This window comes from Balaenoptera acutorostrata, chromosome 5 (genome assembly GCF_949987535.1).
Source record: "Balaenoptera acutorostrata chromosome 5, mBalAcu1.1, whole genome shotgun sequence".
Taxonomy (NCBI): domain Eukaryota; kingdom Metazoa; phylum Chordata; class Mammalia; order Artiodactyla; family Balaenopteridae; genus Balaenoptera; species Balaenoptera acutorostrata.
Window position 1 is genome coordinate 39614248 of NC_080068.1, and position 27004 is coordinate 39641251.

General features: G+C 42.2%; 1 protein-coding gene across 2 annotated transcripts; it reads left to right on the forward strand.

Moving 5' to 3' along the window:
* The first annotated feature begins 3236 nt into the window (after positions 1-3236).
* On the forward strand, positions 3237-26808 carry TMEM192 (transmembrane protein 192). Of its 2 annotated transcripts, none has more exons than XM_007176715.2 (6): positions 3237-3361; positions 10414-10560; positions 15424-15688; positions 19143-19277; positions 25292-25394; positions 25716-26808. In XM_007176715.2, exons 1-6 carry the CDS (start codon positions 3353-3355, stop codon positions 25852-25854), a joined length of 798 nt encoding a protein of 265 aa, XP_007176777.1. In that variant the 5' UTR covers positions 3237-3352; the 3' UTR covers positions 25855-26808. The 2 variants fall into 2 exon arrangements, with proteins under 2 accessions (XP_007176777.1, XP_007176778.1); XM_007176716.3 differs by lacking the exon at positions 3237-3361 and adding an exon at positions 3368-3759.
* The last annotated feature ends 196 nt before the right edge of the window (positions 26809-27004 follow it).

Consider the following 27004-nt stretch of genomic DNA (forward strand, 5'->3'; position numbering starts at 1 on the left):
GAATTAAGGACACATTGTGTTTTGACGTTGGAAAAAATGAGATATTATTAACACTGTAGTATCTGTGATAGGGGCTAAGCACTGTGCTTGGCACTGTATAAATGGTGACAACACTCATAGGAAAGATGGCACTTCAGACCTGAATCTTTACCAGGTGAACTGTTTAGCCGAAAGACAAATTCTCTGCTCTCCTCTTACTCCTCATAGGTAAACAAGTGCAAGAATCTTCACCAAAAATATTTTAATCATGCAAAAGAGAAGTGTCAGACACTTTTATAAATATAATTTCTTCATAGGGCTATGTTTATTTAACTTGTTTTGTCTATCGCTAGAGCATTATGTAGACATGAGATTTTAATAATCTTTCCTGATGATGAAAAAGTTTTAATTCCCCATACCTATCATATATGCGTTTGGTTCTATAAAAACACCATTTGGAGACTGAATTTTGGACAGAATTCCACAGAACCGTGTTCCTGTACCTAACCCATTGTTTCTGCTTGTATTCTTAGTATGGATAGTGATGACTTTTAGTGGCAATTATATATTTCTCTTTATTTCTAACTTTTGGCCCGGACACAGTAAACATGACATAGCACCTACTCCTGCATGTCTAGGCCTACACAAATTGGTGAGGCAAAGATAAACCTGTTCTACTTCTTCCTTCTGAATATTCACTCTTACCTTTCCACAGAGCACCCTTTCCCCCACTCACTGTTATTCCTGGAAGTCAAGGTCTCCTACGGAAGCACACCTCCTAACCTGACAACCTCACTCCCCACCAACCCACTCCAATAAAACCTCATGAAGTTCAGAATTCTATTTCTTAAGACCATTGCTCCCCCTGGTTTATACTGGGTAATCACAGATTATTTCTACCCTAAAGTGTAAGCAAGTCCTTTAACCTATCAAGTACACCATCATCTTTGTCCCCTTGTAATAGGGAAGAACCTTTGTATTCTAAGTTAATCACTAAAGGGATGTTGCCTATAAGCTTAAATTATACATAATGGCCCATCTCTGGGAACCCTGCCTCCCAGGTAATGAGCATTAAGCTAAAATACCTTTGTTTAGCTCACAGGAAACATCCTGACCAGGCCCACCTGTGAATGACTGCAGGCAGGAAGAAATTAACACATTCCCTTCCAGAGGCTGATGGGAACCAGGAAGTGTTTGATTTTACTCCCTCCCCTTTTAATATAAAAGAAGCCTGAATTCTAACTCAGGCAAGATGGTTCTTTGGGACACTAGTCCACCATCTTCTTGTTTGGCTCGCTTTCCGAATAAAGTTGGTGTTCCTTGCCCCAACAACTCGTCTCTCGATTTATTGGCCTGCTGTGCAGCAAGCAGTACAAGCTTGGACTTGGTAACACCCCCAACTTTTTTTATTTTGAAAAATGTTTACCTTTGGAAAAAAGACTTGCTGAACTATTTGAATAACAGTATTTTAATGTGTTATTAAAACAGTGACTATGTATGTTAATAATGCTTCAACAAACCTGAATTAGACAAAAATGTAACTAATATTTGCTGGGTGCTTTGTAGAGCCCACCCTGTACAAGAGCATTACATGCATATTTCATTTAGTCAAATAGCTCTCTGAAATTAGAAATAGTAACAGTTCCATTTTTACAAGTGAGGAAACTGAGCCCTAGAGAACTTAAAGATCACACCCTTAGTAAGATGCAGAATTCAAACCTCCATGACTAATTCCAGAACCCTGGAAATAGTTAACCCTGGCTTAACCAGTTTACTATACCTGTTAAAATACATGTCAACATAATAACTAAATGCAGTGTGTGAACCTCGATTGGATCCTAGATGGTGGGGAAAAAAGCAGCAAAAAAGACATTTGGGGGACAATTTGGAAATTTCTTGCAAATATTGCATAACTATTAGTTTTCTTAAGTGTAATAATATAATTGTAGTTAGGTAGGAAAATGTCCTTATTTTTAGGCAATGAAGTATTTAGGAATGAAGTTTCATTATGTCCTCAACCTACTTTCAAATGCTTCAGTTAAAAAATGTGTGACACAACAAGAGAGGCCGCGATAGTGAGAGGCCCGTGCACCGCGATGAAGAGTGGCCCCCACTTGCCGCAACTAGAGAAAGCCCTCGCACAGAAATGAAGACCCAACACAGTCATAAATAAATAAATAAATAAATACAATTTAAAAAAAAAAAGTGTGACACACACACACAAGCACGCACCCTCACACAGAGCAACTAACTGTTGGCATAATGCTAACCACTGTTGAATCAATGTGAAGGGTACCTGAATGTTCCCTGTACTAGTCTTTCAACATTTCCCTAGGTTTGAAAATTTTTTAAATAAAATGTTGGGGGAAATGCACATTTAGACAAGGCTCTTAAGAAATAATTCATAGAATCTCAGGAAATTTTAAAGATTTAAAATTTTCATGAGATTTTAAAGATCAAGTGGAGTCTTACACCATCTTTTTCTTTGCTGCTACTTAAATGATTTTATTTCACCAACGGTATAAACAAGATTACAACATACACAATGTACAAATAAGCATTAAAAAGTATGAAAGTGTATGTATTGTAGTATCAGCATAGGGACTGGTATTAACAGAAAATTTTACTTTCCTTACATTTTTACAACGATCGTGTATTTTCAGAAAAATGTCATAAAATTTTCTTTTTCAATTCCACTTAAAAAAAAAAAGAGAGAGAAAGCCCTAAAAATTCCTTATTGCTTCCTGTCCCACTGGTGAAAACTGTATGTCCTGGAAATCAGTCTTTATTCTGTTCGTGTCCCTCTGCAGGTGGAATTTTGAGCTATAAATGCGAACCTGGGATTCCACCGCTGGTTCTGTGCACGGAGCTGTGCCGCAAACAATAATTAAGCAAGACCGAGAAAAGTTGATGTTTTACAAAGAAGCAAGTGGCGGCCGGAAACAGTTCAATTCTTGGATTTGGAACGCATCCTTTAGTGCCCAAATCTCCGGCCAACCTAGGACGCGAGCGCAGGTTGCGGGCTCTCCAGGCACCGCCGCCTTCCCAGAGGCAGCGGCGGCCGGAGGCTGGTCTTCAGGGAGTAAGACGTCCCCCTCCTCCTCGGCCATTCCGGATCTAGGTGTCGGGCATCTGCCAATAGTAAGCGAGAGGCGAGGCCAGTCCATCCTGTCCCCTCTGCCAATCGGGAGCGAGGGGGCGGGTCCGGGAAGGCCTCTGGCAGTGGAGCCCTGGAGCGAGGAAGAGGGGTCCGCCCTCTGCGCCTCGGCTAATTGAAAGCGAGGGGCGGGTCCCGGGGCGGGTCCCGGAAGGCGGTGCCAGGCGCAGGTGCGAAGGCTGGGCGGTAGGGCTGCGGCCTCCGCCGGCGGGCAGTATGGAGGACGTGAGTGCGCGGATGCTGCTGGCAGCCTTGGCTGGAGGGGCGCCTCCTGCGCGGGGCTGCCCGGGCGCGGGGTTGTGGGAGGAGGCACCGGGGCGGTGTCGGGGTCCACGCTGGTCCCGGGCTTATTTTCCCGGCGGAAGGCCGGGCGGGCGGCAGCCCCATGCGGACGCGTGTCGGGTCCCGGAACTGGGGCGGCCCTAGGTGCGCGCGTGGCCTCGGGAGCGGGGCCGCTCGGACGCCCGGGCGCAGGGGCGAGTCCTCCTCCTCTTGGGTCCCGGCCTTGGCCCTGAGAGCTGTGACTTGGAGCGGCTGCGGCGTCCCGCGGGCAGACCTGTCGTTATCATCACCCGAAAACCCACATTGGAGAAAAACAATGTGATGTTTTGAATCGGGGCATGGTAGGAGTGAAGGGATTTTAAAATTTCTTTACTTTTTTGGATCCAAACCAGATTACTAAAAAAACAGTGCATTAGTTACAGTGTATATACTGTACAGAGTGAAGAGTAATTGCAAAAATCTTTGCTTAAATGTATTAAAACATTTTTAGGAAAAGCATGTATTTGTGCCCAGAATTAACTGGGTTGCTCATTGGCACAAAATTCTTGCAATTGAAAAATGCAAAGTTGATAGTTATATTAAAGCACTGATTTGAGTTAATAGATTAATAGGAATATTACTGTGATCCTACCACTGAATGAGGTGCATCAGGCAAGACACATGAAACACAGTTCCAGCCCTACACAAGACCTTAGATTCTTGTGCAAATAGTGACTGTAGTTCAGTTATCTTGACTAAATAAAGACCGAACAATTTCTAATGATAAGACTAAAAAATTCTATCTTTTTTTCAGCTGAGAACATGGAAAGCTAACTGTAACACCTGGAAGTAGATTTGAGACTCATATATATTTAAAGAAAAACTGATTGTTTCTAAATTTTTTAAGGGTGAGATTCATGAACTGACAATGTGTGGAGAGAATGAGTAAGAGGAAAATTAGAGACTCATCAAAATGTGTGCAGTAAATGCTTCTTGGTTGGTGCTAAGCTGGCCCAGGGTTCTTGGGTCTGTAGCTTTTAGCGTTGGGATTAGTACAACCCTAGAAATTTGTTTCACCAAACAGTTGGAGAGTAATGTTTCACCAATAGCTACATAGCTTTAGATCTGAGCAAGTCACCTGCTTTTGGTATTTTGTGGATATTGTCTCTACCACTCAGTAGAAAGCTAAAAACTGTGTGCTATGTCTTAGGCCCAGACACCTAAATTGAGTTAAAAGAAACAAAGGCTTTTTAGTTAACGGTTCTTTGTTTGCAAGTGGGTGAACCAATTGTGGCTACTTTAAGGAAGAAAGGGATTTATGTGAAAGGATATAGGGTAGATGAACACCTAGGCCTCTGAAAGGATCCAAACAAGGGCAGCTCAAGGGATCCAGAGACACAGGAGTCCTTTCAGAACCTGTCCTGGGATGGGTCGCCTCAACCATGGACTCCGTTTGCTTTGCTGCTCTGAGAGAGTTGGATTGGCCCAGCCCTTTTTGGTTACATGACCACCCCAGGCCAGAGGAGGGTGAAGAGCATCAAAGGATGTTCCCCTTGAGACTTAATGCAGAGGTAGACATTGGGTCCCCAAAGGAAGTAGCTATTGTCACAAAAGAAGAGGGAGGAGATGGTATGGAAAAAACAACAGCTATCTTCACTTGCAGATGGTGAGTTCCAGAGGGTGCTGTTTGTATGGTTTTCCCACATTTCCTATAGGCTCCAAAGGGCAGTGTATTTGATGTAGTCACCAAATACATTGTATTTCATGAACATTGAACAAGTGACATAGAAACCATGTTGTCCCCAGCCCCTTCAGTGTAGTCAGGGAAAACAAAAGGCATACACATAAAGGAAACAATACAAGGCAGCATAAGAAATATTCCAAATTAATATTATGGGCAGTACTTTTTTAGGAGTTTTTTTTGTTTGTTTTTTTTATTTTATTTTATTTTTTTTCCCCTACTTTTTATTTATTTATCTATTTATTTTTGGCTGTGTTGGGTCTTCGGTTCGTGCGAGGGCTTTCTCCAGTTGCGGCAAGCGGGGGCCACTCTTCATTGCAGTGCGGGGACCGCTCTTCATCGCGGTGCGCGGGCCTCTCTCTATCGCGGCCCCTCCCGTTGCGGGGCACAGGCTCCAGACGCGCAGGCTCAGCAGCCGTGGCTCACGGGCCCAGCCGCTCCGCGGCACGTGGGATCTTCCCAGACCAGGGCTCGAACCCGCGTCCCCCGCATTAGCAGGCAGACTCCCAACCACTGCGCCACCAGGGAAGCCCAAGAGTTTTAAAGTAGAAAGAAAACACTTGGCAGGACAAGTTTTATAGAGAATATAAGTTTTGGTTGGACCTTGAAGGATGAGTTGTATTCTGAAAAAGATAAGAGAAGATATTTGTGGGGCATTCCAGAAAGCTCATGCAGGCTAGAGGAGAAGGTGCATGAAAGGGAACGAGTGGGAGATAAAGTAGACTATTGTCTTACAGTCAGGGTTTCAATGCTACCTTTTAAAAAGTTCCCAGATCCCAACTGTTCAAGAAGTTGGGCCGTCTTTCATTCACTCAGCACACATATTGAGTACCTGCTGTGTATCAGGTACTAAAGGTACAAAGAACATAGTATAATGTAGAGTCCGGCCCTTGTGAAGCACACCTTATTCGAACCACTTTGATACCTTGTCCTTCCGTCTACCTGAAAGAACCAAAAACCTGTATATAATATACGAAAAAACAGGCACGGCCGCCCCCGGAAGTGGACTTCACCTCCCCAGAAGCGGTTTCACGGGGAAGGTTATCAGGAAGGCTATGAAGAAGAAAGTAGTTTGGGTATGATTGAAGGAAGACAGTATGGCACGTTACATGGAGCTAGAAGTGGATCTGAGATCGGGTGGTACCAGGGTTTTGCTTTTGCTTGGAGATGTCTCCTGCACCGCTACGCCACTGAGAAAGACAGCAAAAAGATGAAGGTCTTAGAATTGTTGATTGGAATGATTCAGAAATTCTCTTATGATGACCCTACTTATGATAAACTTCATGAAGACTTAGAGAGAATTAGAGGGAAATTTAAGCAGCTTTGTTCATTACTAAACGTCCAGCCCGACTTTAAAATTAGTGCGGAAGGTTCCGGACTTTCATTTTGAGGATGACAGACGCACAAAGACAAAACATCAGGGAACAGATGTTCGTATGTCAAGTGTTTAAAAATGTGATTAAAGGCAAAACAATGATGGGGGATTCATTGTTTTGCAGGGAGGGTTCCAGCTTGGCCGGTGAAAGGGCTTCCTTCCCCCGAGGTCGGCCGGGTAGCCTTGGTGCTGCCCCCCACGGGGCCCCTCCACACAGGCCCGTCCTTTGTTGGGCCCTGTCTGCTCTGCAGCGTGAACGTGGCTCTGGCAGAGCCCTCACCAGTCTGCTCTTCTCTGGTCCAGGGTCCAGGCCCCTGGCTCACGGGTTCTCGTCACCTGACAGGCCTGGCTGGATCTAGACTCGGGTTGGCTCTGGATAGGATAAACCTCCCCTTTACCCCCCGGGCTTTGGTCAGCGCTCAGAGGGACAGTTTTTTTAAAAATGAGAGCCACAGGGTTGACACGAAGCAGGTTAATGGGAAGGAGTGATGGGAACTGTGACATTTATTGACCCTTGAGATGTGCCAGTGCTGTGACCTTCTCACGTTTTATTTAGTCCCTTCAAGAGCCCATGAGGTAGGCGTTATTCCCATTTTATAGACGAGGAAACTGAGGCCCAAGAGACTGCCTGGTCCAAGAGCAGTGGGCGGCAGAGCTGGGACTCCAGCCCTGTCTCCTGGTGCCCGCTCTGGAATGCATGGTCGCACCCACAGTCTCGGGGTCCCTGTCTGCATGTCCCCGCTATGCCCCGTGGAGCCCTGGGGCATCTCATGTGGCCATGGACGTGGGTGTCTGGCTGAGAGGAGGAGAGGCCAGCCCTGTCCCCAGGGAGCTAGGACGTGCTCTTCCTGTGTCCCCGGGTGGGTGGGGCTCTGCAGCATCAAAAATGGTCAAGGGGAGGAGACTTTAAGGCCACCGTTCTATGTGCAGAAACTTTGGAGCCTTACTGCAGCCTTCCTTCTAGTGTGAGTTCTTCTGTCTTCTGCCCGGACTTAAAAGGCATCATCTGTACGCGGTGCACGGCCTCAGGTGCGCCTTTGTCACAGACACCAGCAGCGCTTATCTCTGGCTGGTGGGATGGAGGGGCTTTTGTTGTCGTTTTCCTGGGTGGATTTTTGTGCTTCCTAAGCTGTCTGTTTGGATAATGTATTATTTTTATAATTGGAGAAAAAAATAAAGAGTATATTTTAAAGCAAAAAAAAACCCCAAAAAACGAAACAAAACAAAACAAAAAATATATGAAAAAACACTTGTTGAGATCATAGACATCAGGCGATGAAGGACAGTGAACTTGGAGAGATGGGAAGCAAATGACATGAGCCATATGATCGCCCCAGCTCACTGCCTTGAGAGAGTTTTCGGGGTGGGCAGAGGAAGGGGGACCAAGTGGGGCTTCAGTAGACCCCGAGTTGAGGAGATGGAGCTGAATCTGGGGATACCGAAGCAGCTGGAGTTCACAAGACAGAGAACCCAGAAAGGAGAGCACGGCGCAGAGGGAGAGCTCGGAAGAGGTGCGGAGTCCCCTCAGGTATTCAGCTGAGTCCTGTTCTTCGTGCCTCTGAGGAAACTCCCTGAGGACTGGGGGGAAAACCACTCAGAAAGACTAGAGGGAGCAGTGCTGTCATGCAGGGCCGGGAATAGTGCCTGTTCTTCCAGCCACACTGGAAACCTCATAATCACAGGGTATTAGGTTTTCAGAAAGGTCTTGCCTCACTTGTGGGGAATAACTAGCACTAGACCAAACATGGTATGATCCCACCTAAGAAAGCACCTTAAAAGAAAGACCAAAAAGATCAAACTGTTTCAAGTGACTTAACTGAATCCCAGAACAAAGCTCAATAATATAGGAATACAAAAATGTCCAGCACCCAAAGAGGTAAATTTTGCAATGTCTGGCATCCAGACCAGAATTACCAGGCATTGCTAATTATGTGATTTAGTGAAGGTGTTAGGTAATGCTATGGTGGTGATCATTTTGCAATATATAAGTGTATCAAATCAACTCATGGTATGCAAACTTACACAATGTGACATGTTAATTATATCTCAATAAAGTGGAAAAAATGATCAAGCATGCAAAGAGGCAGGGAAATATGACATAATGGGTCAATTAAAACTGATTCAAAAATGACATGCTAGAAATAGCAAACAAGGACATTTAAAAAAATTATTGTAACTGTTTTCTATATGTTCCAAAGGTTAAAAAGACACATGGGAGATATAAAATAAACCCACTCAAACTTGCAGAAATAAAAACTACAATGTCAGATGAAAAAGGCAGTTGGAACAGCATTGAGGCATCAGAGAAGGCAGCAGTTTTGCTAAGACAGACACTTGACAGGTGGGGAGGGATGAATGGGCACAGAGGCTGGAAGGATGGCCTGGAGAGGTTCATGGACATTAGTTAAGGGAAGAGCCGTAAAGGTGGGACAGCTGGTAACTGAGAAAGCTAGAAGCAGAGGAGTCTGGAAGAGAATAGAAATCATCAGAATTGCTCCATGAGTTATGGCAAACTAAACAGGAAGCTATCTAAGCATTGAATAAAAAAAATTGCAGCAGCATTGAATGCCTGGGCGTGGAAATCGAGAAGCCCATTCCAGATCTGGTCATTTCCCAGATCGCTGTGTTATCTTTATAATCCTGGTGCACAGCAGCCTGCCCTTACACCATTGGTCCCCCTCTCTACCCCTTCCAAAGTGAAGAGCCCATATCCTCTATCTCCAAATCCAATTCTCAGGCTTCGCCTTTTCCCACTAAATTTTCATTTCCCTCTTGTTCTAGTGCAATTATCTAACCTAAATTTTTTGCATCATTCGTGCTATTCATTTGCTAATTTATTATGTACTGCCCCATAATATGCCACACACTATATTCTATTGTGCATTCTTATATTGTTCAGTCCTGCATGCCTTTATCCTAACCTCCCTGATGAAAATATAATCTCCTTTTGAATAGGGACTGTGTCTTATATTCTTTTATCTCAGGAACAGTGCCTTATATGTAACAGTTTTCAGTAAGGCTCTGAGACTGAGAGATTGTTTTATGCACCAGATACCTAAGATGCTGTTCCTGTCAAGACCCTAACTTTAAACATGACTAACAAGATTTTGAGGTTGCAGCTCAGCCTTTGCTGGCTACTTCAGTGACATTGCAGCTAGTTGTTTTCATTGAGAATCTGGTATCTACATACTGAAATCTCCTGGAGGGTCTATCAGGGTGATCTGTATCTATTAACACTCTAACGTATTTCTCTCATGATTGAAAGTTTAAGACCTCTTAGTAAAGCCTCAACCAGCTTTCCAAAATTTTGTGGAACACCGAGATATAGCTTAAGAATTGCAACCATATGTAATTATTTTTATCAATAATATAAGTAATGTTGGGGACTACCCTGGTGGTCCAGTGGTTGAAACTGCACTTCCCACTGCAGAGGTCACAGGCTTGATCCCTGGTAAGGGAACTAAGATCCCACATGCTGCACGGCACAGCCAAAAATGAAAATATATATATGTGTGTGTGTGTGTGTGTGTGTGTGTGTGTATAATGTTAAATAAATCAATATCTAAGTTTTGAGGGCTTGAAGAAAATTATTTGAGATTAATGAGATTAATAATTGATAGTTAATGAGATTATTTATACATAATCTCATGTCTTACCTCATTTGGAGATAAAGAATTAAGATTTCTTCTACTTGTTTTAATAATTGTTTTTACCAGTTTGTTTACAGTAGTCATCAAGAAGTTTATGGTATTTTTTCAACATTGGCTTTAGGTAGGGAGTGTGTTTCTTGTCTATAATTTGTGTAATGCATTTTAAATCTTTATAGTTTAGTAGATTTGTCTTGGAAACATAATCCAGAGAGTGGTGATTATAGCTTGCTTCCTTTTTTCTGCACCTCAGGGTTCCTTGGATCTCATCCAAAGTATTGAAGATGACCCCCTTCTGGACACCCAGCATCTCCCACATCACTCATTACACGCTCATTTTAGGCCCAGATTCCACCCTCTTCCTACAGTCATCATTGCAAATCTTCTCTTGTTGATACATGTAAGTTAACTGGGAGAAAGTGATCCATCCAAAGGCGATGTTTTTCAAAAATTTATAACCTCTTCAGAGGGCAGTTTGGCTGTATCTATTAACATTTAAAGTGTGCATACTTTTTTACTCATATCTCTACTTCAAATAATTTATTGTAGACATATTTGCACACATGTAAGGATATCGTTTATGATAGCAATGTTGTCTGTAATACGAAGAAACTACAAACTGCCACCATCCAGAAGATGCTTTGTATGTCCTGTCCATATGAAGGAATGCTTATACAATATTAAAAGAGAAACTTAGAAGAGAAACTTGGGGTGGATGTGTATATATTTAGATTACCCTTCACGGTTCATTGTTCAATGGAAAAAAATGAGGTTTACAATGGTGTGTATAGAATGTTCCTATTTGTACATTTTAAAAGGGTATTGAGAGAAACGTTGTGTATATAGGTGATATTGTGACATAAGAAATATATTTGGTCATTCAGATGATCAAAATATAGTTCTCATATGTCTTTGGTCTTCATCCATGGTTTCTGGCTCAAAGCTCCCAAAACCCTTGGAATTTTCTGAGTGATAAGAGCAATGGGAGCATCTTTTGTTATAATTTTTGGTCTTTTGTCCTCAGTCCCTAAAATCGCTTCAAAGTCATAAAGGTGAAATGGGTGTCTTGATATTCATAACAACCGCTTTCCACCACTGCTGGATTTATGTTGGTGAGATGACTTTGGAAAGCACCTAAGGATGGGGGCTGTTGCCAGGGGAACCAAGCAGGAACAAAGGGTTGGAACTTTCAGTCCCACACCCTGGCCTCTGGGGATGGGAAAGGGGCTAGAGGTTAAATCATCCACCGATGGCCAATGATTTAATCAACCAGGCCTATGTAATGAAGCCTCCATAAAGACCCAAAAGGAGGGGGTTCAGAGAGCTTCCAGGTTGGTGAGCTAGAACACTTGTTATCAACCACCTGCCAGGCCCCCTAACTCCACCAGGGCAGAAGCTCCTTTGTTTGGGAACTGGCAGGAAGTATGTCTTCATCAGGCTATTGATTTGTATCTTTTAATATCCTTTGTAATAAATTGGTAATGTGGTGAGTAAACAGGTTTCCTGAGTTCTGTGAGCCAGTCTGGCAAACTAATTGAACCCAAGAAGGAGTTGATGGGAACCTCTGATTTATAGCCTGTCAGTCAGAAGTGCAGGTAACAACCTGGATTTGCAAATGGTGTCTAAAGTCCAAGGAGGGGGTTGTGGGAACCTCTGATTTATAGCCAGTGGGTAAGAAGCACTGGTAACAACCTGGACTTGGAGTTAGCATCTGAAGTGAGGGCAGTCTTTTGGGACTGAGCCTTTAACCCATGGGATCTGATGCTCTCTCCAGGTAGTGTCAGAATTGAGTTGAGCTGTCTTCATCAAGACACCCATTTCACCAGTTGAGCTCCCAGTTGGTGTCAGAGGTTTGCCGCCCCACTCCGCCATCCCCTCCCCCGGCCCACACATTGGAATTGGTACTGGAAACTTTTAACGTTTATTCCTGTACTCTGTGATAGAATATTTCCAGAAGCATTCACAAGACCCTTTTAATGCTAGTTGTACTGAGCGCCTCAGTGGAAGGGACACCTAATATATTTTAATGTTTACTTTTTGTACTATTTGAATTTTTTTTTTTACCATGTATTACTTTTTCAGTTATAAAAACAAAAAAAGATACAGATAAATCTATATATGTTGACGTGGAAATTTATCTATTTATTTACACCTAGGAAATAGTGTTAAGCAGAGAAATCAGTGTACTGTTGCCCCATGTTTTATATGATAAAATTACAAATGTCTGGGAATTTTTAAAAATGTGTGTTGCAACCACTAGATAAATAAATCCTGGAGATCTAATGCATAGCATAGTGATTATAGTCAACACTAATATAAATTTCAAAGTTGCTAGGAGACTAGATATCTTAATTGCTCTCACCACAAAAAAGAAATGGTAATTATGTGACATGATACAGGTGTCGGCTAAAGCTACTGGTGGCCATCATTTTGCAATATACGAATGTTTCAAATCAACACATTGCACACCTTAAACTTATACAGTGTTATGTCAATTATATCCCTCAATAAAAATAAAGTTCAACATCATAAAAACAAAACAAGACACACGTATGAATGGTCTTGTAGGCTTACTGGGGGCTCTGCTCCAAGTCTGTTAATTATTTCCTCATTTTGGTTACTACAGTCTCAAACACTAGGGGCTGTAGTTGTTCTTTGCTGCAATGTGAAAGATCAAAAGAAGGCAGGTTCTCGCCACTCCTTGGGTGTTCATGAGGAGGGTGGATGTGGTTGAGGACTGGCCCAGCTGCTGCTCCAGTGAGGTGCACTGTGGAAGACTTGCACTCAGGACTGAGCGCATTGAGGACAGAGGTGCACCCGTTTTCCTCATGTGGATCTAATAAGTGGCCTGATTCTGCCATGGCTTCCTGATCCCCAGATAGCAGCTGAAGCGCTTCTTTCCTTGTGCCTCTTTGTATTAATATAATTTATAAATTATATAATTATAAATTATATAAAGAGTATAACATACTCTTTTTTTTTAAATTTTATAACTACTTTATTTATTTATTTATTATTTATTTTTGGCTGTGTTGGGTCTTCGGTTCGTGCGAGGGCTTTTCTCTAGTTGCGGCAAGCGGGGGCCACTCTTCATCGCGGTGCGGGGACTGCTCTTCATCGCGGTGCGCGGGCCTTTCACTATCGCGGCCCCTCCCGTTGCGGGGCACAGGCTCCAGACGCGCAGGCTCAGTAGTTGTGGCTCACGGGCCCAGCTGCTCCGTGGCATGTGGGATCTTCCCAGACCAGGGCTCGAACCCGTGTCCCCTGCATTAGCAGGCAGATTCTCAACCACTGCGCCACCAGGGAAGCCCTAACATACTCTTTATGTATGTACAGTACACACACACCACTTAAAAAAAACTTTTTACGTTAAATTGCCTGCCTTCGATACTATGGGATTGATTGCCCTAATTTTAGGACTAAGAAAATCTTATGTTAAAGAACAAGAAAAACTAATGTCTTTATATGCTACTTTGTATAAAATGGATCAGTTGGGTTCAATGTACAGTATATTACAGTAGAGGGAATATGTTGACTTTTCCACTTTTTGCTTTATGAGGATGTGCATCTTGAGCTGCTATAGCAAATATTACTGCTCTTGACAAACCACATACATTTTAAATAGATTTATTACATGCTAAGATTGGCTGCTATTGGATGCTTGGTGATGGAAGCTAATGACAGCATTTAAAATTTTCTTTGATTTTTTAAAAATTACAGAATAATACTGCCTTATGGTTAACAAGTAAAACATTACCAAAGTATACAAAGATATAATCTTCCCTTTTCTCTGCTTCGCGCCTTCTCCCTGAGTTAATAAATGGGGTCAGTTCACTGTATCTCTTTCAGTGTCTTTTGTTAAGTTCATACAAATGTATACAAAAAGATTACCACGTTATAAAAGGATGTCCCCCATTTCCAAAAAAGAGAAGATTGGATAATACGGTATTTATTACTCAACAGCAGTGTTCTTCAAACTTGAGCATGCACCAGACACCCTGGCAGGCTTATTACACTACAGGCTGCTGGCCACACCCCCAGAGATTTTGATTTGGGGCCTGAGAATTTACATTTCTAACTGGTCTGGAGACCACACTTTGAACTACTACTTTACACCTTACTTTCTTTAATCTTAACATGTCATAGATATCCACCCAAATTAATACATAGAGCTTTAGTTAATTCTTTTTTTTTTTTTTTGGCTGTGTTGGGTCTTTGTTGCTGCACTTGGGCTTTCTCTAGTTGTGACGAGAGCGGGGGCTACTCTTCGTTGTGGTGCATGGGTTTCTCATTGCGGTGGCTTCTTTTGTTGTTGAGCACGGGCTCCAGGCATGCAGTCTTCAGTAGTTGTGGCACCAGGGCTCAGTACTTGTGGCTCGTGGGCTGTAGAGCACAGGCTCAGTAGTTGTGGCGCACGGGCTTAGTTGCTCCATAGCATGTGGGATCTTCCCAGACCAGGGATTGAACCTGTGTCCCCTGCATTGGCAGGAGGATTCTTAACCACTGTGCCACCAGGGAAGTTGCCTAGTTAACTCTTTTATAGCTGAATAACATTCTATTATGTGAGTGGGTATACCTTAATTTATTCAAATATTCTGCTATGGATACATACATATACTTGGGCAATTTACAGGTTTTTTTCAAATACAGAGAACACTGCAGTAAATATATGTGTCCATATATCCTAGGTACTGTGCTTTTACTTCTGAGTGATAGGGTCCTAAGGTAGGATTTCTGGGTCAAGATATTTCCAAATTATTTTTCAGCAGCACTTCCCAGACCAGTCAGCATTTTATGAGGCTGTCTGTTTGCCCATATGTTGACATCAATCTTTTAAATTTTTGTCAATCTAATTGGATAGTTATTCTTGTTCTCTTAAAACTGAAGCTAGAAATAAACTTTTTTAATTCATGATTTTTATTAGTTAGTTTTGAGGTGCTAAATAAACTTTTTACTCTTTTTAATAAAAGAGAAGTGGGCAGGAAATTGAATTTAACATTAAGTACTCATCTTTGTTAGATGGGATTTGGGGTGATTTTTATTTTCTTATTTGTGATTTTATCTGTTTCCCAAATTTTCTGCAAATTTTTCTCCAGATTATCTGTTTAAAAAGTTTGTAAAAATGGCAAAAAGAAAGTATTTTTAAACTCATAAAAGTAGGATACTGAAAGTCATAGGTATAAGAGTATGTGCTGGGGATGGTCATTATTGTTTCTTAAATCCAAATATTGAATATTAATTCTACTGTTTTCCTTTCCACCAGATTGTGTTTGTTATTTTAGCATTTTTAACAGGTGTGCTTTGTTCTTACCCCAATCCAATTGAAGACAAGTGCCCAGGAAACTATACCAACCCATTGAAAGTTCAGACAGTCATAATCCTCGGAAAAGTGATTTTGTGGATTCTGCATTTCCTTCTTGAACGATACATCCAGTATCACCATAGCAAAGTAAGAAACCGAGGCTATAACAAGATCTACCGGTCAACAAGGCATCTTAAAAGCCTTGCGCTGATGATACACTCCACTGGTAAGCCCAGTTGTCTCACTCAGCTATTCGGTGGCTTGCTTGAGTGTAATAAATGACAGCAGAAAGAAAATGTTAAGTTTGATTTTACAATCAAATACATGCTCTCATTTTTTATTTATTTATTTATTTATTTATTTTGGGCTGTGTTGGGTCTTTGTTGCTGCGCACAGGTTTTCTCTAGTTGCGGCGAGCGGGAGCCACTCTTCGTTGCGGTGCGTGGGCTTCTCATTGCGGTGGCTTCTCTTGTTGCGGAGCACGGGCTCTAGGCACACGGGCTTCAGTAGTTGTGGCACACGGGCTCAGTAGTTGTGGCTCACGGGCTCTAGAGCACAGGCTCAGTAGTTGTGGCACACGGGTGTAGTTGCTCCGCGGCATGTGGGATCTTCCCGGACCAGGGCTCGAACCCGTGTCCCCTGCATTGGCAGGCGGATTCTTAACCGCTGCGCCACCAGGGAAGCCCCATGCTCTCATTTTTGTGAGAGTGATGTGGCCACTAAAATTAGGATCACCTTAATGTCTTGAAGTTTTTCTTATATTTCCCTTTGAAATCTGTATTTGTTATGTAGGGCAGGAAAAATATTCCCTCTACCCTTCTAGGTTCTTGGCTGAGATTCCACCAATAAAAGACAGATTAACAGGAGAAAAACGAATAGAAGTTTAATAACATTATACCTCCTGTATACATGGGAGAGACCCAGGAAAACTGAGTAACTCCACAGTGGCCTAAGCCACCCTCTTAAATAATATCTCCAGCTAAAGACCAAAGAAGATAGGGAGGGTTGGGGAAGGGGCGATAGTTCTGGGAGGTGACCAGGAAAAGCACAGTAAACAAGGGTAAGTTTGTTATGCTTGCCTTCTGCATTGATTAGAGTTTCTAGAGATTTAGAGTCATCCTGGTACAGAGAGGGATATAACCTTACAAATGGAGATTTCCCTTATAATTGTAAATGTCTCTTGTAAAAGGTAACTCCTACTTGGTTTTCAGAGCTTCATCTGTGTCTGCCGTTTCTTAAAAATAATCAGCTTAAAATAATCCTTAAGACAAAGGAGGCATATTTTGGGGTAGCATTTTCTGTCCCCTTCATTATGAGCAAGGTACCCCTGTGTGAAATGTGGACTTTTTCCCCCTTTTGATACTAGCAGACTTATTCATCTCAAGGAGATATACAGCTGATGCTAGTTGATACTTGTAGGATAAGAGGGAATTGTTTTATTTTAAATGAAGCTCGGTGCTTTTCTCGCAGTAAGAGAAAGACTGTTATATAATAAGATGTATTACTAAAACAGAAAACCTGGAAAACAATTTTGAAGGCAAGGTCAGAAAGTCCATCCAGGATGCAGACAATTTAAAGGCTTAATGGAATTAAACTGAACTTCTTTAGGTATTTTTGCCTAATTGTCAAGGTTTCTACCTTTTCTAAAAAGCCCTCTTTTTCAATTTGAGTCCAGAATAAATGTTTGAACATTTTGAAACCAAATTAGAAATTAATTTTTCCCCAGAAGAACAGCTCTACAGAATTTAATGTTTTTCCTGTGTTCTGGTAGTTCATTTTCTTAAAGGGCAGGCTGTGAGTTCATCTGCTCAGCGAGGTTGTCAATGGGAGCGGGAGGGCCCAGCGGTTGCAGTGAAAGAAGCATTGTATTGGAATGGCTGGTCTTGAAGCATCTCCAAGGGGCGGCCTTTACTGCCCCCAGAGGAAGAGTGCGGTTTCTACATTCTACTGCTGATTGCAGTACTTGTTTATGGCCAGAAGATGTCCCTATAATCTTTGCGCCTCTGACAAAGAGAAAAGCAGAAACCTATTTGTATACTGACCAAAATAATGTTCAGTTTCTCCACTGATGGTCTGGAGATAGTATTTTTGAGGCCCACCAAGAGATTGTCTAATCTTTGCCTTTCCTCTGACTTTCAAATTATTGCTACACATGTGACTCTTAATCACAATCTGTTTCTAAACAATTGGACCCTCAGTTTAATCACAGACGGCATCACTTTTAAGTTACTCATATAAGGACCCAGAAAATCCAGGAGAATTGGGGCAGGTGTTTACTTTGTTTCTTTAAATATTTTTTTGTCTTATTTGAAGAAAAAGAAGGTAAATCTATGAGGATATAGAACTTCCAGCTAATCCGAAGGGTGTAACCATTCTTTTTTTTTTTTGCCTGTTGATAGTATTGCTGGGTATGGTTAGCTTCATCCTGATGCTTGTTATTCTCTGCAGAGAGAAAAATAAATTGATTTTACTTTATTTTGTGGAGATGGGAGAAGGGGCTTTGCTTTCCTTCCAAATAAGTTGAAAATGTTTATCTGATTTATCTGTTCTCCTTCCTTAGATCGAAATACATCCTGAACTCTATCAAATGTTATTAGCTGCATAGCAAGTTGCATATTTAGTTGTTCTTTTCACTGAAGCGAAAACTTGACCCTTGGAGACATGGTGCTGGGCAGGGTGCTCTCATGATGTCCACAGTGCTTATCATTCAGGGGAATGTCTTACTTCTGCAGTCTCTTCTGACAGCCTGCAAGTTCACCCTGTGACCTGCCACACTGCTGACACAGGCCTTGCTCAGGGCATCACAAATCCTCTGGAAACTGTGTGTTCACTTTCCCTGCAGAGGTTTTTCCCTAGTTTTTTCCTCTCCCTAAAGCTGTAAAGTTGTATATGTCTTGTACACAAAACTAATTCATAAATTGAGCTATTGGTCAACATGCTAAGGCATTGTGACATTTGTGAGTGTAAGGGAAGGGCTTAGGGATTTGTGCTGGACCATTGCTTTGTGTAGAGGGACTTCTGATAGGTTATTTAAACAGGGTTCTTTGGCTCACAGTCACCCCTTTGTACCAAGAAGCAGAAGGTAAATCAAATGAGCATCTCCCCAGCCTTGATCAGACTTGGATAGATATGTTAGTTTTAGGAAATTCTAAGATAAAACACTACAGGAATGACTTCTGCCCCTAAACTTTTCTTTGACAGTCTTCAGACTGTAAGTGCAGAATGAGGTTAAAATGGTCTTCAAAAATAAATAATGGATATGCTGAGCAGGGGGGAAACAGCTCATATTTATTGTCACCCCATTTTTCAGACGAGGAGTGGAGGTGTTAGGGCATCTGTCCAAGGTCAGCAGCGTGTCCCCGGTTTTTTTCTGGATACTCGCCTCGTCCTTGACTGTGCTGCACGACCAGAAGGGACCACCGGGTCCTCGTAGAAACTCACTCCTTGAGTTTTAAAAAAGTCCAGATTCTTACGTATTTGTGTCATGGGGCATCATTTGGTCTTTGCCGTGTTGTGTTTGATTTCCATCCTCTACCTTCCTTCGTCGCCGCGTAGCTGGGTGGGTGCCCGCGCCCTTGCGGTACCCCTGCGGGGGCTGCGGCAGCGGCGGCGGCGTGGGATCGGGGACTCCGCCCCGCCCCACCCCGCTCTCGCACCCACGCTGCGTCTCCTCCCCGCAGGCAGCACGGCGCTCCTCCTCCTGCTCTGCCTGCAGCACTCCTTCCCCGAGCCCAGCGCGCTGTACCTGGACCTCATTCTGGCCACCCTGGCTGTGGAGTTGGTCTGCTCCCTGACGTGCCTGCTCGTGTACACAGGTGAGAATGACAAGGAGCCTGTTCTTATAGAAAGGCCTTTCACTGCTGGTCGCATCCCCACCTGAAGCCCAGCCCATTACCTTTCTGGCGGGAAACCTTTTCTACGTGGCTGAGACCCTATTGAGCACCCATAGCTCATTGCTGACCACATCCAGACTCCTCTAATTTAAAACCACCAGGAACATACCGGTGAGTCTCATTTCTAAAGTTGTGTCATCAACACATTCTTATCAACTAGAATGAAGGCTTTTCATTAAAAAAAATAAAAAATAAAAAAGATCTACAAACTTTTGCATCCTCAAAGGCAACTGAGATGTAAGTCTGGCTTTAAATTAAAATATAGCTAAATATAGGACTTCCCTGGCTGTCCAGTGGTTAAGACTCTGTGCTTCCACTGAAGGGGGCATGGGTTCAGTCCCTGGTAGGGGTAAGATCCCACAGGCTGTGCGGCAAAATAAAAGTAAAATAAAATAAGTAAATAAGTTAATACATGCAAAACTGCATTTAGCCGAAACTTGATTTTGATAAACCATTTAAGAACCCACTTCTTTCTAAATTTAGAACTGTCTGAGGATTGTTCTGTCTGGCTGTCTCTCAGAACTCTCAGTGGTAAGATTAAATAAGCTTCAAACATGTTAACATGAAAAATAGATGGAAGGATACTTGAAGAGAAAAAAATCCAAGCCCGAAAGAAACAAGATTCATTCCTGCTGCAGTACTGACATGCACTAAAATCTGTAATAGCAGCTAATTTGGTGGCATTGAGCAACAGTTGTTTTGTGACAATAAAATACCTTATCTGTCCATTTTGAAGAGATTATTTCTTCAGTTATGAAGGAAAAGCCACATGGGCCAAAGCTTGTGTTTCATTTTACTGTTTTGTGCCTCTTCTTAAGGCTTCTAGGACAAATGTTGACTTTGTTCAGTGTATCACAAAAAATTTAAGGTTGATTCCCTGATACATGCATTTTTCTTGCTTATCTATATTAAAAAGATGTAAAAGATACCTAGTTTTGGTAATGCTGATAGTAACTCTTCATGACATGATTCTTTGATATACTAATTCTAATCTAAATTTGACTAATTTGTCTGCAGTAAAGTGGTTAATCTCTAGAAGTCAAGAGGGACTCTTCTCATTGGGCACCTGACCGTCTCTGTAGGAAAAAACTAGGAAAATAAAACTTAAAAGATTTCTGGTGATTTGATTAGCTTTCCATTTGTTTAAAAATAAGCAAGGATTCAAAAAATGCCACTCAGTTACCAGCCTTCCAGTAGCCCTGATGATTGGGCTTCAGCTCAGGAGGAAAGGACTGTAAGGGGCAGCCGGCCCATGTCCAGTGTCCTGCGGTTTAGTGAGAGCTTTCCTTGGCTTATTGTGGTGGAAAGGAAGAGTGGAAGATTCTCATTCCATGTAGATTGCACTGGTGTTATTGCCTGGCCTGTGATCTGATATATGCTGACTGCATGCAATTTAATTTATTTTAAAAACCACAAACACCAGAAACTATCACAACATTGTAAATCAACTGTACTTCAATTAAAAAAAAATGAAACACCTTCAGGAAAAAAAAACCCCACAAAGATGAGTCTAAAAGATGGACATTTTTATATTGTTGAGCTATTGTCTTTTATTTCTGCCTCTTAACTTTTACTTTAATATTCTGTAACTGTTATTTCCTTTTCCCCAGTTCAAGAAACTTAAACTTGTTCCAAGTTTCTTCATTTATCTTGGAGTTATTATGTGGAAGACACCATTATAAGGAGATGCCATATGAACGTAACTCCAATTTAGAGGCAAGCCTCATGGGACAGTCGAGTCTCAGCCTTCATCTCCTGAGTGGCACTGGACACAGTGGCTCGCTCCCTCCTTGAGATGCGTTCTTTACTTGTCCTGGAGAGCTGGCTTCCTGGCATCCCGCCTGGCCCCCTGATGGCCCCATCTTCTCTTTTGTTGAGCTCTCCCGGCCTGCGTGGTGGAGCCCAGCGCTCAGTCCCTGTCTGCCCTTGGGTGGGCATGCTGTTCTCGTGCCATCAGAAGCCGAGGGGCTATACATATCTTTTTTTTTTTTTTTGAAGTATAGTTGATTTACAGTGTTGTACTAGTTTCAGGTGTACAGAAAAATGATTCAGATATATATATTCTTTTTCAGATTCTTGTCCATTATAAGTTATTACAAGATATTGAATATAGTTCCCTGTGCTATACAGTAGGTCCTTGTTGTTTATCTATTTTACATACAGTAGTGTGTATCTGTTAATCCCAAACTCCTAATTTATCCCTCCCTGCACACCCCATTTCCCCTTTGGAAACCATAGTTTGTTTTCTGTGTCTGTGAGTTTATTTCTGTTTTGTAAATAAGTTCATTTGTATCATATTTTAGATTTCACATATAAGTGATATCATATGATATTTGTCTTGCTCTGTCTGACTTATTTCACATAGTATGGTAATCTCTAGGTCCATCCATGTTGCTGCAAATGGCATTATTTCATTCTCTTTCATGGCTGAGTAATATTCCATTGTATATATGTGCCACGTCTTCTTTATCCATTCATCTGTCGATGGACATTTAGGTTGCTTCCATGTCTTGGCTATTGTAAAAAGTGCTGCAGTGAACATTGAGGTGCATGCATCCTTTTTTTTTTAAACAGATTTATTTATTTTTATTTATTTATTTTTGGCTGCGTTGGGTCTTTGTTGCTGTGTGCGGGCTTTCTCTAGTTGTGGCGAGCGGGGGCTGTTCTTCATTGCATTGTGAGGGCTTCTTATTGCAGTGACTTCTCTTGTTGCGGAGCACAGGCTTCAGTAGTTGTGGCTCGAGGGCTCTAGAGCGCAGTCTCAGTAGTTGTGACGCATGGGCTTAGTTGCTCCGCTGCATGTGGGATCTTCCCAGACCAGAGCTGGAACCCGTGTCCCCTGCATTGGCGGCAGATTCTTAACCACTGCGCCACCAGGAAAGTCCCCTGCATGTATCCTTTTGAACCATGTTTTTCCTCTGGATATATGCCCAGGAGTGGGATTGCTGGATCATATGGTAAATCTGCTTTTAGTTTTTTAACAAACCTCCATACTGTTCTCCATAATGGCTGTACCAATTTACATTCCCACCAACAGTGCAGGATGGTTCCCTTTCCTCCACACCCCCTCCAGCATTTATTATTTGTAGACTTTTTATTTTATTTTATTTTATTTGTATCTGTAGACTTTTTTTTTTTTTTGTAGACTTTTGCTGATGGCCATTCTGACTGGTGTGAGGTGATACCTCATTGTAGTTTTGATTTGCATTTCTCTAATTAGACATGTTGAGCATCTTTTCATTTGTCTGTTGATCGTCTTGATGTCTTCTTGGAGAAATGTCTGTGTAGGAGTTTTGCCGAATTTTTTATTGGGTTGTTTGTTTGTTTGTTTGTTTGTTTGTTTTTAAAGGGAACGCTATTTATTTATTTATTTTTGGCTGTGTTGGGTCTTCATCTCTGTGCGAGGGCCTTCTCCAGTTGTGGCAAGCGGGGGCCACTCTTCATCGCGATGCGCGGGCCTCTCCCTATTGTGGCCTCTCTTGTTGCGGAGCACAGGCTCCAGACGCGCAGGCTCAGTAATTGTGGCTCACGGGCCTAGTTGCTCCGCGGCATGTGGGATCTTCCCAGACCAGGGCTCGAACCCGTGTCCCCTGCATTGGCAGGCGGATTCTCAACCACTGCGCCACCAGGGAAGCCCCTGTTTGTTTGTTTTTGATACTGAGCTGTATGAGCTGTTTGTATATTTTGGAAATTAATCCCTTGTTGGTCTCGTGGTTTGGAAATATTTTCTCCCATTCTGTAGGTTTTGTTTTTGTGTTGTTTATGGTTTCCTTTGCTGTGCAAAAGCTTTTAAGTTTAATTAGGTCTCATTTGTTTATTTTTGCTTTTATTTCCATTACTGTAGGATATGGATCCAAAAAAACATTGTTGCGATTTATGTCAGAGTGTTCTGCCTATGTTTTCCTCTAGGAGTTTTATAGTCTCCAGCCTTACATTAAGGTGTTTAATCCATTTTGAGTTTATTTTTGTATACGGTGTTGGAGAATGTTCTAATTTCATTTTTTACATGTAACTGTCCAGTTTTCCCAGCAACGCTTATTGAAGAGATTCTTTTCTCCATTGTATATTTTTGCTTCCTTTGTCATGGATTAATTGACCATAAGCGTGTGGGTTTATTTCTGTGTCCTCTGTTCTGTTTCATTGATCTGTGTGTGTCTGTTTTTGTGTGAGGGGCTTATCATTTCTAACTCTCTTGGCCACCACCTAAAAGTCAAGGGCTTCTTGTTACATTCCCTCACTTGGTTCTTTTGGCATCTCACTGACCACTTCCTTCTGGTCCTTTCTGATGAACCCTCTGCATGTCTCCTAACCTTCTCACATTTCTCTTTAACCTCTTTGTTTAATCTTCTTCAGCCTCATTCTCATCTGAGAGTCACATCAGAATCATCTGTGGGTCCTGGCAGTTCCCTGACAGGTTGAACATATGACTCAGCACATGCACTTCTGGGTCCATGTGTACTTTTACACAGATGTTCCAAATGGCATTATTTATAGCAGCCAGAAGTGGAAACAACCTAAATGGTGTTAGGATAAAGTGATGACTAGACCAACAAAAGGTGTTCTATCCATACAGAGGATAGTATTCAGCCACAAAAAGGAAGGAATAATGGAATGAAGCACTGACACTTGCAGTATGGATGAACCTTGAAAGCATTATGCTGAGAGAAAAAAAAAGCCAGTCGTAAATATTGTATGATTCTGTGTACTTGGAATGCCCAGAGCAGGCACATCTATAGAGAAGGAGAACACATTAGTGGTTGCCTAGTCCTGGAGGTGGGGGTACCTAGAGAGTGACTGCTCATGGATCCCAGGCTTCTTTTTGGGGTGACAAGATGTTCTAAAATTGATTGTGGAGACGGTTGCACAACTCTTTGAATGTACTGAACCATTGAATTGTACACTTTGAAGGAATTGCATTGTATGTGAATTATATCTCAAGGGTTGTTACAAGAAAGGAAAGAATCATATGTGGAGTTTTAAAAAATTGTGCTGGGGCCTAACCCACCTCCCCTCCCCCTTCCCACATGTTGAATACTTGACCCATTTGGAGCTGCACGAACAATTCTTAAGGCCAATCTCATTGGACAGTCACTGCCATCACTGAGGCCTGGCTCAGCCCTTTCTCTTGACCCCTTGTCACCATCTGTGGTGGGAGTGCTCATTCCAGCCGTGTCCCAGGGTTATTACGCAGGTGGGGCAGGGCCCCCGGACGGTGGCTCTTACTCAGACATGCAAATTGTTCGGCTCAGTCTGTAGCCAAACCTGCGAGGTTGGGAACAACAGCCTTGTTGTGTCTGATTATTCAACTCTCTGCAGCAGACTTCTACCCACGTGCATTAGGCTGCTGGGGCTGCCAGAGCACATACCCAGCCTGGGTGACTAAGACACACAAACTTATTTTCTCTCAGTTGTGGAGGCTGGACCTCTGAGATCAGGGTGTTGCAGACCTGGCTTCTCCAGAGGCTTCTCCCTTGGTATGTAGGTGGCCGCCTCTCGCTGTGGCCTCACGTGGCCTTTGCTCTGTGCAGGTGCATTCCTGCTGTCCCTTCATCTCTCAGATCAGCACTGCCCCCATTACTTTGTTCTTACTTTGATTACCTCACCAAAGGTCACGTCTCCAAGGACACTCATGTTGGGGTTAGGGCTTCAGGTTCGTCAGTGGCCTCCAGGTCGCCAAATTCCCTGGCTCTTCCACGTGTCTTCACTTCCGGGCAATGAGTGCTGATGGCTCTTTCCTGACTCTTCTCCTGCCTCTGCATCAGCATTTCCATTCCCTTTTAGCACATTTTCCCTATTTGTTTATTCACTTTATGAACTTTTTTTTTTTTTGCATATTACTTGAAAAGAATAGCCAATTACTAATGAAATTTGAATAAATGGAATTAGAAAATTTTTCGTGATTGGATAACCTGACAATAATGACTTTATTATTTTAGTGAAAATTCGAAAATTTAATAAAACCAAGCCACAGCCTGATGTACTTGAAGAAGAAAAAATCTATGCTTACCCCAACAATATTACATCGGAGACTGGATTCAGGTAAGTGTGGAGTAAAAGATTAGCGAAAGAGATTTAAAAGTTTATTCCATCTGGAAATCTAGAGACCATTCTGATGCTTGGAGTTTAGGACTCTGCATATGTTAAAATATGTTTACAACTGTGTTTGATTTGTTTACTTCCTCTCAGCTGTGGTGAAACCAAGTCTAAAGAAAGAATCTCGTTTGGGGATATTGCCTTGGCTTATAAAATCTAAGAAAAAGTAACAGATATAACGTGCTGTACTGAAAACTAGTAGAGATCCATTTGCAAAGAGACTGTTGGTGAACATGTGTAACCCATGAATACCTTGGTTTTGTGCAGGACTCTCTCGAGCCTGGAAGAGATTGTGGAGAAGCAGGGAGACATCATAGTGTACCTGAAGCGACACAATGCCCTGCTCAGCCAACGTCTGCTGACCTTCACGTCCTCTGACCTCAGCTCTCAGCCAAGTGGGATTTGACAGCAATTCCAGAGGAGTCAGAGTAATTTAGACTGACCGGCTACCTGACAAGCTGTCTTAGGGAAATGCAGCTTTGCCAAGTAACATTCTACAATTTCTGTTGGAAACCTGAATTTGGTTCTCACCTGTGTGGCTGTTTAATAAGTAGGACTCGTGGATCATTTGAAAGACACTTTGTAGCGCCTTGCGAACTCAAGAGGAATGTCTGTTTTGCACATTTTGAAATTATTTAACTGCCTGGTTTATGCTAGGATCAAAGGTATAGATTAAGCATCTCCTTGACCAACACTTCTTCCATACTCACTGGGACCTGGTAATAATTTGGCTTTTTATAGAGGAAGTCTGAAATGACAACCTATTTAAAACTGGGCTTGAGTTTTTCCCACTTCTATACTGGTGAGAGAAGTCATCATTTCTCATGGTTAGTGTTTTATCCTATGGAGCCTTATGTATTTTATATGCTTGTGTGGTATTGGATGGCCTTGGCCCTTATAGCTTTTATAAGAATTTCATCACTGTAGGACTAAGGTCTCACTGGATGATTTACTTTGCAGCCCCTACAGGTTTCCATTCTCCAGAAATAAGATTTGAAGATTGCTTGGACCAGCGTTAGACCGACCAGTGCTGCCTGTGAAAGCAGGAGCGCCTGCCGTTGGCAGCAGCTGAAATAGTTAGAGAAGACTTCGGGCTTTCTCTTTATTTTGGCCCTTCTTTGAGAGGTAGCCATGTATTTCAGTATTGACTGTCTTTGGATCAATAAGTTCAGTGATTAGGAAAGGGGTCTTCTGTAGCTTTAAGTTTGAAAGGAAAGAAGAATATGTTTGTTAGTCTTGGATTATACTTAAAAATTATGATGAAACAAATGTTATATCAACTTATATATAGATATTAAACATATCTAATTCTCCAGATAAAATGAAGCATATTTATGAGTAAATGGCATTTTTTTCTCCAGTTTTCCTAGCATGCCCTTTTCATGTATCAGTTTGCTTTTGGCACCTTTACATGCTGCCTCAGAAAGCCTTCTGTGTGAAACCTTAACATGAGGGAAGGGGATATGTGTGATTATGTATGCTGCTAAATTTTTTTTTTTATTTAGCTGAATAATCAATATTTGATTTAAAAATCCTTGAGCTATACATAACTATTT

What these genes read in the sequence shown, in the direction of transcription:
- TMEM192 (XM_007176715.2), top strand. An exon ending in ATCTTCTCTTGTTGATACAT is followed by an intron (nt 10,561 to 15,423) that starts GTAAGTTAACTG and finishes CCTTTCCACCAG; the next exon opens with ATTGTGTTTGTTATTTTAGC. An exon ending in GTGCCTGCTCGTGTACACAG is followed by an intron (nt 19,278 to 25,291) that starts GTGAGAATGACA and finishes TTATTATTTTAG; the next exon opens with TGAAAATTCGAAAATTTAAT.